This window comes from Orycteropus afer, unplaced genomic scaffold, assembly GCF_000298275.1.
Source record: "Orycteropus afer afer isolate SDZICR_OR568_19922 unplaced genomic scaffold, OryAfe1.0 scaffold00084, whole genome shotgun sequence".
Taxonomy (NCBI): Eukaryota; Metazoa; Chordata; class Mammalia; order Tubulidentata; family Orycteropodidae; genus Orycteropus; species Orycteropus afer.
The window spans coordinates 9,086,541-9,101,664 of NW_006921671.1; the positions used below are offsets into that span (position 1 = coordinate 9,086,541).

The window sequence follows — 15,124 nt, forward strand, 5'->3', positions numbered from 1 at the left end:
TAAATGTTGACGTATTTCATTCCTTAATATTTAAAAATCACATTTGTTACATTAGCACTGAACTCAAAAGAAAAGTTTTTCAGTATTTACTGGGTACCTGTCAAGTTTAATGTAACAGGTACAAGTTTTCCAGAATTCTAATTTTTACTTGAAAGTTTGTTTTTTATCACTGGCAAAAAAATCTTGTCAGTTACTTTCCTTAAAGTGACAAGCCAACTTCATTTGCTTTTTGTTTTTAACTTTTCATTGTGACTTGGGTAAAATTTTACAAAGCAGATTCGTTTTATATGCACTGTTCGTACACATTTTATAACACTGGTTGTATTCCCTGCTGTGTAACATCTCACTTCCCACTTCCTCCCTGTGGTTACCCTTTCTCTGGGTCCTTCTTGCTATGCGTTCTTGCCTCCCTACCTTTCTCCCTGTGCAGATGCTGCCCGTCTTATCTCTCATGGTTGATTTCTCTAAGGAGTGCATCTCCTTGGTGTTGGTGTTTAGCTCTTAGGACTGTATATTGTTCAGCTGAGAGTTAAGCCACAGGAGTGTGTTCAGTTCCAGGCCCAAAGGGGACTCGGGCCATAGTCTCAGGATTTCATTAGTCTTCATCAGACCAGTAAGCCTAGTCCTTTTTATATTTTGAGTTTTATTCCACATGTTTCTCCTTTCATTTTTAAGAAAATGTCAGAATAATCAGTTTGTATGTCAGTCATTTCAAGTAAAATGGCTTTCCATTTTCAAAAAAAAAAAGTGACTAGTTCATCTTGCAATTTAGTTGCACACTTTTCCTCAATACAACCTTTGTATTACTTTGTCACACAGACATTAAAAAGATAACTCACAGTTTAAAATTAAGTAAATGAATAATTGTTACTACTTTGTCAAAGATATTCTTAGGTGAAGTTGACATTTTCTTACTAAGTATGTGGCATTGAAGAATACAGTGACTCTTGTAAAGTTTGGTGCCATGGCCTTGGTTGATGCTCAAGCATCAGTGGTTTTACTCATTGCTTTTGCATCATCAGTGCCAATACCTACCATTTGAAAAAAGTCAAATAACATCTTAGTATTATTGTGAAAATAGTTTGACCTCATGGATGTCCGAGTCTGGGATTTGATTTTACCCTGTGTTTTGGTTACCCCACTTGAAAAAACTCACTGCTATCAAGTTGGTCCCGATTCATAGTGACCCCTCCTTGGACTTCCAAGGCGATATCTCTACGGAAGTAGATTGCTTAGTCTTCCTTCCCAGGAGTGATTGGTGGGTTCAAACAGCCTTCTGGTTAGCAGTCCAATGCCTTAGGTACTATGCCACCAGAGCTCCCTTTGGTTACCTAGTGCCTCTCTAACAGAAATGCCACAAATGGTATGGCTTGAACAAACAGGAGTTTATTCTCTTACATTTTTGGAGGCTAGAAGTCCAAGTTCAAATTGCCAGGCTCTAGGGGCTGGGTGAAAGCCCCTTGACCTTGGGCTTCAGCTCTGCCTCTGGCTCCTACCCAATGAATCTGGAGGCTTTCTTCACTCAGGCAGCTGCTGGCTGCTGAGGCTGACAAACCTAAGGTCAACAAGTAAAAAGGCACAGACCCGATATCACCAAACAACAAGGCAGGCCACTAATTTAAAAATCCAGAAAAAGTGCTAACATTAGCAGGCCACGGCAGGCTACTGCTGACCAATGACTTAGCTACATGCAGGGTCCAAGCGTGCCAGAAAGCTAGAGACCATCCTCAAAACTGCTTATATAGTAGAAGCAGCCCACATCCCTAGAGCAGCTACGCAGCTGCTCCAGAAGATTGCACTATAGAGTGGATTGCCAGTGTCACCATAGAGAATAACTACATCCAGCTGCCCAGTTAATAACCTTAACTACCACACCCTATTTACAGACTAATAAATCAGCTTGTTACTGTTTTGTGTATGCTAGAAAAAGACATAAGACTCCTGGGTCAGAGAAAAAGTGTTCTTCTATTCATAGCACGGCAAGTAGCAAGAGCATCATATTTGCACTGGTCTCCTCATTTCCCCCTATGGGGGTGATGCAGATAGACCTAAATGGATACCTGTGCATGCAGTGGGTTACATTAAAGAAAAGAATACTGAGCTTGGGGAACCCACCATTTTATAGCAAGCAGTAGGCAAGCCTGCTCTTTTTCCCAGAGGGAGACATTACATCATCCCTCCGGTTTGTTCTTTGCAAACACAACTCAGAAATGTCACAGGTCAGACATAATCAGGACCTTATGTTGGCATGCCCAGAAGAATATGCAGAGACCCTCAGGGTCCATGGCAGATTGTCAAGAGTGAATTACCTGCAAGCTTCTTGGGACCCTTAGGAATCCTGCACCATATTTTCAGAACTGCTGGCTTAGCCAGGTTATGATTTCCTATTAGAAAAATCCTGTTTTTTCTCATTAAATTATTTTCATCCTACCAAAAAAATTTCACACTGTAAGAATACTTTAGCATCTCCTAAGAAATGCTTATTTACGATTAGAGGTCATAATTACTTGCTGATTGGTTCTTTTCATATTTATAGATAATTGTGTTATATTTTCATATTTAACAAATGAGATACCCATAAATTACTTCCTATTATTTATCTATACCTGACATATTGATTAAGTCTAGAACACACTCTTGAGTTTTGAATCTATCAAAGGACAATATGGTAGCACAGATGCATTTCACATTGTGTGTTCCACAAAACCCTAGACTTGTGAAATGCTGCATACCATGTACTCTTTGTAGTAATTTTAAAAGGCACAAGAATGCATTGTAGGATCTGAAATCTGACAGTAAGAAAACCTACTAAGTTTTATTTAACCATGGGATCTTTCACTGGCATGTTCCCAATATTACATTTTAAGATTCTCTTACTGGATTTGAAATCTCTTCTTAGATATTGCTAGGATTTTTGTGGGAGAAGTGGAAGCTCACCTAATTTTTATCTTGCATCTAATATGTTATATTCTATGAACCCTGTTGCTTGCTTAGGTATTCTTGCCATGTTATGAATGCTGACTTTTTCTCTGAAAGATTTTTTTTTTCTTCACCAGTTACCCCATCTTCCCATACACACATACTTCTGCTTTGAGATACATATTCTGGAAGCTTAATAAAACTATTGTAGTTCCCAGTCATTCTATGAGTCAGTAACCTGTGATTATCTTTTGTATTCTTCCCTGAAGTCCCTATTAGTATCAGTTGCCAACAAATTGATTCTGACTCTGGCAATACCACGTGTGTCAGAGTAGAACTGTGCTTCATAGGTTTTCAGTGGCAGATTTTTCAGAAGTAGATCACCAGTTCTTTCTTCTGAGGCACCTGTTGGTGGATTCACACCTCTGTCAGTTAGCAACCAAGCCTTTTAACCATTTGCACCACCCAGTGACTCCTTGATAGATTTACCAACTTTTATTTCCACCCCTAATTGCCCTCTGCTACTCAGCATTAAGGACAGCATGTTTCCCTCTATGTTTCATCCAAATGAAATAGATGCTGCAGATGGTCACTAACTTGTTTACATTCCTTAGAAGCATCATCTGGACAGTATGGCTGCTGGATGGCCAAATGGCCACAGTAACCCCCCTTGCTTTCTTTCTTACTGCTGCTGATTGGACTTTCTCTCCTCTTTCCCCATGCTACATCCTGAGAATCTCCATCCTTCTTTCCAACTCTTGCTTATCTTGTACTAAGGGCAAAACAGTATCTTTTTCATAAAGTTAAATCTAAAAATTTCTTCTTCCTACTTTAAAAAAAATGTCCATCTTTTTGGACATGAAGAAGATAATAGATCCTGTAAGTTAGTTGTTTTTACTAAGTTCTCTTGGCAAGATAAAAATAGTGGTAGCCCTTTGTCAGACCCCACTTTGAATATTCCTACTCCAGGAAAGCCTAATTGCAGTTTTCTTAAGGTTCCTCTTGCCCTAAAATTCTTTGATGTTAAGGATAATGACATTACCCAGGACTCTTTAAATAAGGAAGATGAAAGTTAGATGAGCCAGACTTGAAGAAAAGTGATTGTTGTGTTTTAAAGCTTGATGGTCTAGAGTGACACCAGAACAAGTGAAAAATCTGTTGGATAGAAACTTGAGAGTGACCGGCTTCAAGATATATTTGGAAATATCATGAATACACGGTAGAATTAGTTGACATGAGAATGAACTGTGTGTACTAAGGGAAAAACAATATACCCACATCTGGACCTTAGAGAATGCCATTGTTTAGGACCCAGGAAGAAGAGAAACCAATGAAAATACCAGAACATAAGAAAACCTAAATATCATATGGTAGCTGAAGAAAATGTAAAGGAATAAGAGCTGGTCATTAGTGTTGAACGCTGTTAAGACATCAAGCAGAGTGAGAGATTTAGAAAAAGACTGTGAGTTGGTTATTAGACATCTCTACAAAATCATAGTAAATCTCAGAATGATGGAGAGATGAAACCTGCATTCAGGAAATCATCTTCCATTATAGCGTTAGCTACTTCACCAGTGAACTATATTTGACCTCTCCAAAGCCACATTAAAAACTTGCGACATGCAGATGACACAACCTTGCTTGCTGAAAGTGAAGAGGACTTGAAGCACCTACTGATGAAGATCAAAGACTACAATCTTCAGTATCGATTATGCCTCAACATAAAAAATCCTCACAGCTGGACCAGTAATCAATATGATAAACAGAAAAGATTCACATTGTCAAAGATTTCATTTTACTTGGATCCACAGTCAACACCCATTGAGGCAGCACTCAGGAAATCAAACGACAGATTGCATTGGGCAGATCTGCTGCAAAGGACCTCTTTAAAGTGTTAAAGAGCAAAAATGTCACTTTGAGGACTAAGGTGGGCCTGACCCAAGCCATGATATTTTCAGTCACCACATATTCATGTGAAAGCTGGACACAATGAATAAGGAAGCCCAAAGAACTGATGAATTTGAAATATGGTGGTGGTGTAGAATATTGAATATAACATGAACAGCCAGAAGAACAGACAAATCTGTCTTGGAAAAAATACAGCCAGAAAGTTCCTTAAAAGCAAGAATTTTAAGACTTCATCTCACCTTGGACATATCATCAGGAGAGACATCATGCTTGGTAGAAGGTCAGCGAAAAAGAAGAAGACCCTCTTAACAAGATGGATTGACATAGTGGCTGCAACAGTAAGTTCAAACAGCAACAATTGTGAGGATGGCGCAGATCCAGGCAGTGTTTAGTTCTGTTGTACATAGGATCACTACTCTATGGCGCCTAACAACAACAACAAAGCCTTATTTATATAACAAATTTTAAAATCAGAATTAAAATGCTTAATTTATAAGATTATGTAGATTAAATAATAGGCAAAAAACGTTTAAATAATAATAACTATGTTCATAAAGATATCTGTCATCATGATAATGGTATAACCTGTGGTTAAGGAAAAGAACTATTTTCCAAATCAATTCATTTTAAATACAGTGTTTAAGGGTGGGTATGAAGTATTGGAAACCTTACTTATTTCAAGTGGTCATTTACATTTTTCATTTTTCATGCAAAGGCATCTCATAATTAAATATTTTATTTCCTTTAGGAAAATAAATTCAGAAAGATATATGGGAAAAGTACATAATACAAAATGGAAAATTCAAAAGATAGTAAAAATGTATTAATCTCATTCTGCTTTAAATTAACTTCATAGATTTGAAATCATAGTCATGTGGTACTATTTGGTAAAGGAGTTTAACTTTTCTTAAGATCTTGTCTTATTGTAGCATTGAACTGATAGAAATTTTAGGGGTGGGGGTTTTAGATTAAATCAGAACCCTGTAAAGAACTTGGAAGTAATTGGGGTGTTTAATTTTATTTCTGTATTGTTTATTTTCTTGCCAAATCCTTCAGAACTCTGGGATTGATCCCATTTTGCCCTGGAGTTGTTCCCACACTGGCAGTAGGTTTGCCTAACACACTGCTTCATGCAGAACAGACAAGGCTCCTGGAATTTGTGTTCCTCTTGCTTTGCTAGATTTTCATGATTGATAATGAGGGTGAGAGAACCATAGATTTCCTATGGCCATAATTCTTACAGGTTAAATATAATTTCCTTGTAATTAATTTAATTACCTTATGTCCTCAAACTCTTATTTTACTATACTTTTTTTTTTCTTATGAAGTCTCTTTTTCTAATTTAAGTGATAAATGAATCCTTATTTTTAGTTTCTCTTTTCTATTGTCCTTATTTCTTTTTTCTCTAGTGAGTTTCTAGCTAGTATTTTAACTATTACAATAGTTTATATATCCCTTTGCCAATCTATCCCATTTCACCTTGGTTTATTTTTTTTTAGTTTACATTGTTCCTAGTATGAACATATTTCCCTTTTCTGTTTTAAAGTTCTTAATTCTCTTGAGGCTCATTCAGAAACTAAATCAAATATTGACTACATTCAGTTGCCTGAGATACCTAAAAATATTCCTTATGGATCACAACTAAAATTTAGAGGGATTCTTTGCTATGAACACTGGAAAAACTGATATGAATTGCTATCATTCAAATACATATCATGGAAAATTTATGACCTTTATTCAGTATTAGCCTTTTAAAGTTTGGGTTTCTTATATATGAAAAAATAAACATTGTTGTAATGACTTTTGTCAGTAACAGCTTTAAAAGTTCTAAAATCTCAATTTTGCTGATTTTAATTATGTAGGAGTTTTAAGAAAAGATAAGATTCTAAATGAAAATGTTTTCATTGCAGTATTTTTTCAAATTGTTTTATAAGAGGAATAAAATGCCTCCACTTAAAGTACCAAATATAACAAAATGCATTGGGGAAAATATACATGTCTTTCTTTGAAATACTGATATCTAACAGATCCTGGAATCCAAAACAAAAACATTTTCCATTATCTTTGCATTATGAATAAATCTGGTTTTGGACTAATGAAATATTAGCCGATTCTCTTTTTGAATCTTTATCAAAAACCATTCAACTACTCCTTGAACATATAGATATAAAATATCCATGTATGAGAAGCTTAAATTTATTTACATGAAAAAGATTTCTCCCAATTTATTTAAGAGGAAATTTAAGGAATCACTTCCCAGCATCTTCCAAGTGTTTCAGATAGGTTTGTCTTAATGGATTCAGTTGAATGACTTACTAGATGTGTATATGAAAAGTATAACGTGTAAAGCTCTTATTTCAGCATTCATTCCATAAGTTTGACATTTCCAGACTAATGCTTGGAACAGTTTATGATGTCAAGTGTGTTAAGTTGTAGTACTGCAAAATAAATTCATTGGTTGAATGATTTGTTTAAAAGTTTCTGAAATATAATGTTCAGAGTTCTCTTGAGTCTTATTTGCATATTAGCAGAACTTTAAACTTCCTGCAGTATAGGGTCCACTGGATGATATTTGAGAATAGAAAGAAAAATAAAAGTTATCTTTTCCTGATGTTTACTTATTCTTTGGGACGTTCAGCAAATGGAGTAATTTTCCCTAAAGACAACTTAAGCATTGAAAAGAAAGTTTGAGTTTCTAGCAAGCTTGAGAGTGGTTCCTTCCAGTTTGACCCCTGCTGAGAATTTGCATTTCCACCTCAGATATACAGAATCAGACCTGGGGATCTTATTAAACTGTAGATTGTAATTATGTGTATCTGGAGTGGCAATGCAATTGTCAAAAAGGGGTCAAACCAGAATGAACTGGTTTGAAGCCCTGGTTTCTAGGAAAAGTGTTTACTATTCTAATTGACTATACTAATCCTAAATCCTTTGAAAAATAAATGATGTTTTCAGAAATTTGTGTCAGATTGCTATGATGGAAATAGCATTAACTTGCAGCACCCATTCTAGGTAAACTCTACTTCAAAATGTCAGGGAAGTGCTGCTTTTGTGTGTTTGTTTATTTGTTTTTTGCAAGAGCTAAGTAATAAGGCCCCCTTTTGAATTTTTTTCTCAGAATGCTGGGGATTCAAAATTGTCATTCAGAATATTTTAACAGATTTATTTGGTTTGAATTGTAGGAGATGCAGTGTATTGTGTAGTACATACAACCAGTAATACTTGCCTCAATAATAATAAAAACAACAATGGTGGTGAGCAGAGCTATATTTCTAACCACAAAGAAGCTGAAGACCTTAGTTTAGATACTTCATAGACATTCCTCAGTAAGCAAGTTCTTCCTTTACCCCCTGCCAGTGACCCAAGGAATCACTCCCACGTAAATTCACCAATACAAGTTATCAAAATAGGGAGTGCTGGTGGCATCGTGCCTAAAGCACTTGACTGCTAACCAGAAGGCTGGCGGTTCAAACCCACCGGCCACTCCTCAGAAGGAAGATGGGGCAATCTACTTCCGTAGTGATACTGCCTCAGAAACCCAAGGAGGGGTTGCTGCTGTGAGTCAGAGACGAGTCGACAGCACATATCAGCAACAACAACATATTATCAAATCTAAATAGCACAGAAGCTAGAAGGCACCAGTTATTTGCCAAAGCAAGGAAAAGTTTACCATTCTCCCACTACTTTTTTCTTCACCTCTCCATTCACTAGCTTTTGGGTTTGGTTTGGTTTGGTTTCTAATTTTATTATGATCATGTATAAAGCAAGCTATTTGTCATTTTAACCATTTTTAAGTGTGCAATTCAGTGGCATTAAATGTATTTACCATGTTGTGCTACTATCACCACTATCCATTACCAAAGGTTTTTTTCATCACTGCAAACAGAAACTCAGTACCCTTCAGCAGTGGTTCCCATTCCCCCTTCTAGTCCCTGGTAACTACTAATAAACTTTTGTATCTGTGTATTTGCCTGTAAGTGGAATCATACTATATTTGTCCATTTGTGTCTGACTTATTTCACTCAGCATGTTTTCAGGGTTCATCCATGCTGTGGCACATCCAGAACTTCATCCCATTAATTTTTAAAGTGTCCTCAACTTTAGAAACTATAATTTCTAGTTTATGTCAAAATCAAGACTTTGGAAACTAAGGTATTTTTCTTTATCAGTTTCTGTAACTATTGGTTTTTAGGCTAAAATTAGAGTACTTCTTTTCTGATTCTTTCTACCTCCTAGTAAAATACTTTTTTTTCATATTGAGAATTTTTAGTGGTAATTTTTAGAAGGATGTCTGTCATTCATTCCATTTAATATAATTATATATTTTGTTATGATTTTTTTAGTATATTAAATTGCCAGGGTTTTTTATTTATTTATTCTCTTAATATTATTCTTGCCTGATTTTGGTGACAGAAACTTAATATAAGAATAATCTCTTAGTTAAAGTTTCTTTTCATCCTTATAATACCCTGAATGATTGGCTGTAAAATGTTGCCTTTCTTTCTAGTCCACTGAATATACTAAATGTAAATAACACTGAAGAAAAATTGCCTACCACTTTTAAAAACGAACTGCGAATGTGAAAATGTCTTCTGATGTGATCACTTTTTTAAAAAGCTCAACTGCATTATAATCCAGAGGAAGTCATGGCCTAAATGTTTGTGAGACATACAGTATGCAGCAATAAAATGATCTTTATTTTACCTCTATCTGATGATGTAACATATAAAACCACAAGTTGTATTGTCAGGATTTTATTTTACTAACTCAGAACTACCGTATATATAATAACACTCTATTTTAGAAATGGTAAGCAAGCATTGATATTTAGGAAAAGCTGGAAAACGATAGCAATAAACTAAAATAAATGAGAGAGAATATTAATTGTAAGACAAAAAACTAGAGTTATTTTCTTAAGGAACAAGTATGACACATAAGAAATTGAAAGAAAGCTTTTGAAAAGCAAGAAAATATGAAACAATGAAGTAAAATCATCCACTTTTAATAATAAACAATTGAATAAAATCTAAAAAGTAACTAAACGTAAATGTCCATTTAGTAACTACACATAAACTAAATGATTTGAATTTGAACTTAAATAGCTGCATGATTTTAGTTGAATTATAATATATGATTATGTAATATTAGGACTTCTTCAAATCACTGCGTTTGTTAGTTTATAGCTTCAAAAAATACACATAGAAAGGTTTCTGGGAATTATTAAAGGTTCCCCCACACACACACCTAAACCATAGAATTGGTTGTTACATGTCCTTTAATGTTGACTTTTTAAAATGTCAGAATAGATGTAATACCAGTGTAAACCACAGGGTGGGAGTGAAAGGTAAGAACTTGTGTTGAAGTAGCTTAATGCATATTTATTGCACTATATTTATACCTTTAAAATGCTTGTTAAATTAAGGAGCTACAGCTTGAGTTTTCTTCTTCCTCTAATACAGCTGCATTCCTCAGCAAAGAATCAATAACTAAATACAAAGGCATTTATTTAAATGTATAGTCCACTATTTGTGTATATCACAAGAAGTAAACAAAAAGGTAGATTTTGTTTCACCCTACTTTCTGGTCGTATCAGGTATCTGGTGATCAGAGTAGCAATTTTGACTAATAATTGTATATGGGAATTTTTTTTTAATTACTAGTATTGAAAATAGTAATTGAAGTTATTATCAGAAAATTAATGTCTTCATGCTGTTTTTCTGCCTCCTTTGTCCTCTTTCCCTGATTTTACCCATTTAAAAATAAATTCAATTATATGTCTCATTTATCTATATGTTTATATATACTATATATACACTGTATGCATACAGTATATATATAAAGCTATCTCAACTTCTTTTTCAGTAGGGAAGATAAATAAATTTTCCATTATACTTTCTGTTAATACTTTCTCATTTGTGTTTGGAAGCAATTTAAAGTGCTAATCATTTTGTGTCTTTAAGGTAAGAAGACAAGAGGTTTCTTCTAGAAAAGAAGCTTCACCAGGGAGTCTTGGCATTCCTTTATCCCCTGAAAGGTAATTCTGTATTCTTTTTTGCCAACTCTAAAAATTATAAATAGATTAATCTATTTTATATTTAAAAAGTTTTAGTAATTATAAGAAAATAGCAGCTTTTTTTAAGGACTGTGAAAGACCAACAAAACTTGAAACTGCTACATGTTAAAATGAGCTAATTAAAAAGTTACACAATTAATAGCAGAGCTAGATCTAAAAGGTGAATTCTCTGAAGCTCTGCTATTTCAATAGACTGAGTATTATGACCACAACGGTTTTATAAGGACTCTAATGTGAACATTATAAAAATGAGGAATAATATTTATTTTTTTCTATTTATTTCCAGAGAACAGAAGTCAACACATTAAAATTTCTAATGTAGATCAGCATAAGAGCCACCATATGATATATGAATAAACAGATGTGGTAGTTTGAACTACATTTATGTATTAGAACTTTTAATTTCTCTCTTACTTTGTGCATAGTTCTTCAAACACTGTAGTTGTTATGGGGCCATTTTCTAAAAATTTAAGTAATATTTTAACTTTAACTTTTCAATAACTGTGTAGTACATAGAAAGTTGCAATAAGTTTAATTATGATAAAAAATATGTAAAAAGGTACAGCCTTGTTTTTTTTTTTTTAACTTAGGGATTATATAGTGAAGACATTCTGGGATCTGAAAGAAGAAATTCATAGAATACGCATGCTAGCAAAAGCACAAAAAGAGCATTTAAGCAAATTTAATGTACCAGACACTGTAACTGGTAAGTTTTGATTTAATGCACAGTTATATTTATTTTATTGGTATTTAATTGAAATTGATTTATTTTTTAATGTGAGAATATTTCTAAGTACAAAGGAGCTGCAACTTACCCCTCATCTTCCTTATATTTGAATGGATGAGTGCTGTTTAATATATTACATTATATAATTATTGGCCTTTTCCCTCTTTCTCTATTGGGAGTGCTACTGTACAGGTTGAATTAATTGACATAATCATCTTAATGAGAAATCCCAATGTGGAAAAATACAAAATAATCATAGGTTATATCTCTCAAAGTTTTCAGTTGCTGATTAGAGGTTTTATTAAACATTAAATCGTATGTTAGTAAGCAGCCTTGAAGCCCCACTACCATCTATGAGCTAAGTAAAATTACATTAGGTCTGCTTTTAACTTATGCCTGAAAGTTAGTTGAATGCTATGGATAGAGTTATAAAATTTGCTTTAAGAAATATACTCTTCACATATCCTGAGTGCCAATTTTATTGGAAACACAAAGTAAAAGTTTAATATAAAATATAACTTACATAGATCATGTGATTTACACATTTGTTACACTGTGTTTTTTAAAAGCTCCTCCCTTCCCTAAAACCACAGACTAGCTTCCTGATATTTACTTCAGTAGTTTGATATGAATAGCAAAATACTAGTGATTGAGTCTGGCCACCAAGCACTTCAGTAAATAAAAAGATGGTAGCCTTATCACTTATAATGATAAATTCTCCTTTACTCTTATGATTTGAGGTATTCTTTATATGATTTTCAAGAGATGTGATTGACAGTTTTCACTCTGAGAGATGTTTCAGCAGTGCTGACCAGCATCCCTGTAATTAATGATCACTCCCATTTCTTACGGGTCTTATATCTAGGCTATTTAAACAATAATTTCATAGTTTCAATTCACTTTTTGCTTCCTACTACTACTATTTCATTTTCAGTAAAGGTATACAATATGTACAATATGGTATTGGAGAAATGAAACAATTTTTGTAGCATAGTTTCTTCTCTTTATTTCTTTAACCTCCCCCAAAAGAACTCTAATTTCTCCACCTTATTTTTTGCAATATTTTCATGATAATTGATTTTTCGTACAAACTCAAGACAGTAGATACTTATGAACTAAAAGAGTTATTTTTATTGAAAATATATAAGCCATAGAAATAAATATAGTACCTAGAATTCATAAACATGCTTTTTTTCTAAACATCGGCATCTTATCAAAACATTATAACGGTGATACATTCTTTGTTACACAGAGAACTTACCCCATTATCAATGGCTTAATACTTTGACCATTTTTAAATTACACAGGTCTAAATCTAAGTATGTATCTGTCAACTAGAACCCTGAGTGTTTAACTTCAATTTTTTCCCCACTAAAACTGCTTACTAGTGTTATTCTTATATTTTATATTAACTGTGTCATAATAGGTACAACATTATTCTTGAAATATTTGGAATCTGTTGTACAGATGCCAGTAAATTTTTGGTGGGCCCAAACAGAAACCAAAATATCAAATATCATGCTTCTGTGCATAGTAGATTAAAGGGGAACACACCACTGTTGAGTCAGATCCGACCCATAGCAACCCCTCCTTGGGTTTCCAAGGCAGTATCACTACAGAAGTAGATTGCCCAATCTGCCTTCCGAGGAGTGGCTGATAGGTTTGAACCTCCAGCCTTCTGGTTAGCAGTCAAATGCCTTAGGCACAATGCCACCAGAGCTCCTGATTAAAGGAGAAAGAGAGAAAAATAAATATTTAGGAAAAAAAGATACCTATTCAGGGTTTCTAACTGTGGATGCTACATTGAATAAAAGTATAAAGGAATTATTCAGATATGATCTGAATAATATTTCTGGAAAAAGTATATTTAACATTATTATTCCTATATAGTTCATTAAAAATATTTCCATGTCATTTTTATTAGAATTTGATTTAATTTTAAATAACCAAATAGAACTCATGAAAAATTGCTGAGTTAGTAAAATTGTATATTTTATTACTGTCTTTCTTGTACCCATCTACATATGACAATAGTCTTGAGGAGAGATTAAGGTAAAACATGTTTCTTAAAAAGTAATATTTGGTCTATAGAGGAGAATCCTATTTGAATGGAGATTAGGAGAAAAGAATATAGGATTATATATTACAAACAACCATCATGTATTTTTCTTTTGTCAATATACAAAATAATTAAGCTTAGAAGTAGTCTTAATGAGCAGCCTCTAGTTAAGTTTTAAAAATTTGAAAATGTCTCTCATTTTGCTTTTTTCTTGCAAAAATAAGTATTTTGACATGACAAAATAGAGAAGTAATTTATTCACCTGGTATGTTTCTCAGTAGAGTGTCAGGATGATGAGTGCTTTCATGTTCCCATTTGGGTTTTATGTTTTCTAAGATTAGATTTCTAGTGGCCCTTAGGAATCTTAGGTTTATTTAGATTTTTTTTTTTTTTTAATAGATAATAACTCTCACTGTTTGGGCAAATTAACTCAGAAGATTATTTAAATATAGTTAAGGTTGCTTGCCAGCTAGCTGTGCTGGAAGAAAACATCTGCTTTAATACAGCTATTTGATTTCTCTGTGTTTTATTTACAAATGGAATAGGTCAGTTACTGGAAAAATAATCCAAAGCACATTTCTATTAGTTTTGGGACTCTTGTCTATGTATATTGAAACCAGCCTTTCAAATTAGTATAATAATTTGGAACAGAAACTCTAGAGTTAGACTACCTGGCTTCCAGTGCCAGATCTACTAGTTGTTATCTGTATGGCCTTGAAATTAACCTCTCAATGTCCCGGTTTCTTTACATGTAAAATGAGGATAATAATAGTACAGTACAAATGGTTAACATCATTGACTCCTAAATGAAAGGTTGGAGGTTTGAGTCTACCCAAAGGCAACTCAGAAGAAAAGCCTAGTGATCTTCTTTCACAAAATCAGCCGTGGAAAACCCTACAGAGCAGTTCTGCTCTGGCACACACAGGGTCTCCATGAGTTGGAGTCAGCTCGATGGCAGCCGGTTACTGGTTGTTGTTGTTGTTGTTGTGATGTGCCCTCGAGTCGGACCCGACTCATAGAGCAACCCCTCCTTGGGTTTCTGAGGCCATACCGCTACGAAAGTAGATTGCCCCATCTTCCTTCTGAGGAGTGGCTGGTGGGTTTGAACCTCCAGCCTTCTGGTTAGCAGTCAAGTGCCTAGGTTACTGGTTACCTGCAGATTATTTTTGAGTGTTAAGTAAATTCATGCATGTGTAAGGTTTATTGAGTCTGAATCAACTCCACAGGAACAGGTTTTTGATGATGCATGTAAGAGTGCATGGCACATAGAAATTCTAATAAATGTTAATAGTTATTGATGTCTACAGCAGCAGATTCTTCAGTGTTCTCCCTGTTTCCTTATGACAATCATTTTGATAAGTCTTTGCTCCTCAGGTATTACAGAATTTGATTACTTCAACAGTTGGTTTTCCTGATTTGTTATCCACAATTAGCAAAT

At 34.2% G+C, this 15,124-nt stretch overlaps 1 protein-coding gene across 1 annotated transcript in view; it reads left to right on the forward strand.

Moving 5' to 3' along the window:
- Positions 1 to 15,124, forward strand: part of TANK (TRAF family member associated NFKB activator) — a 53,536-nt gene that overhangs the window by 31,598 nt on the left and 6,814 nt on the right. The window contains exons 4-5 of the mRNA XM_007941840.2: positions 10,788 to 10,861; positions 11,491 to 11,606. Of these exons, the coding sequence (XP_007940031.1) occupies positions 10,788 to 10,861; positions 11,491 to 11,606 (190 nt within the window). The remainder of the gene's footprint in view (positions 1 to 10,787; positions 10,862 to 11,490; positions 11,607 to 15,124) is intronic.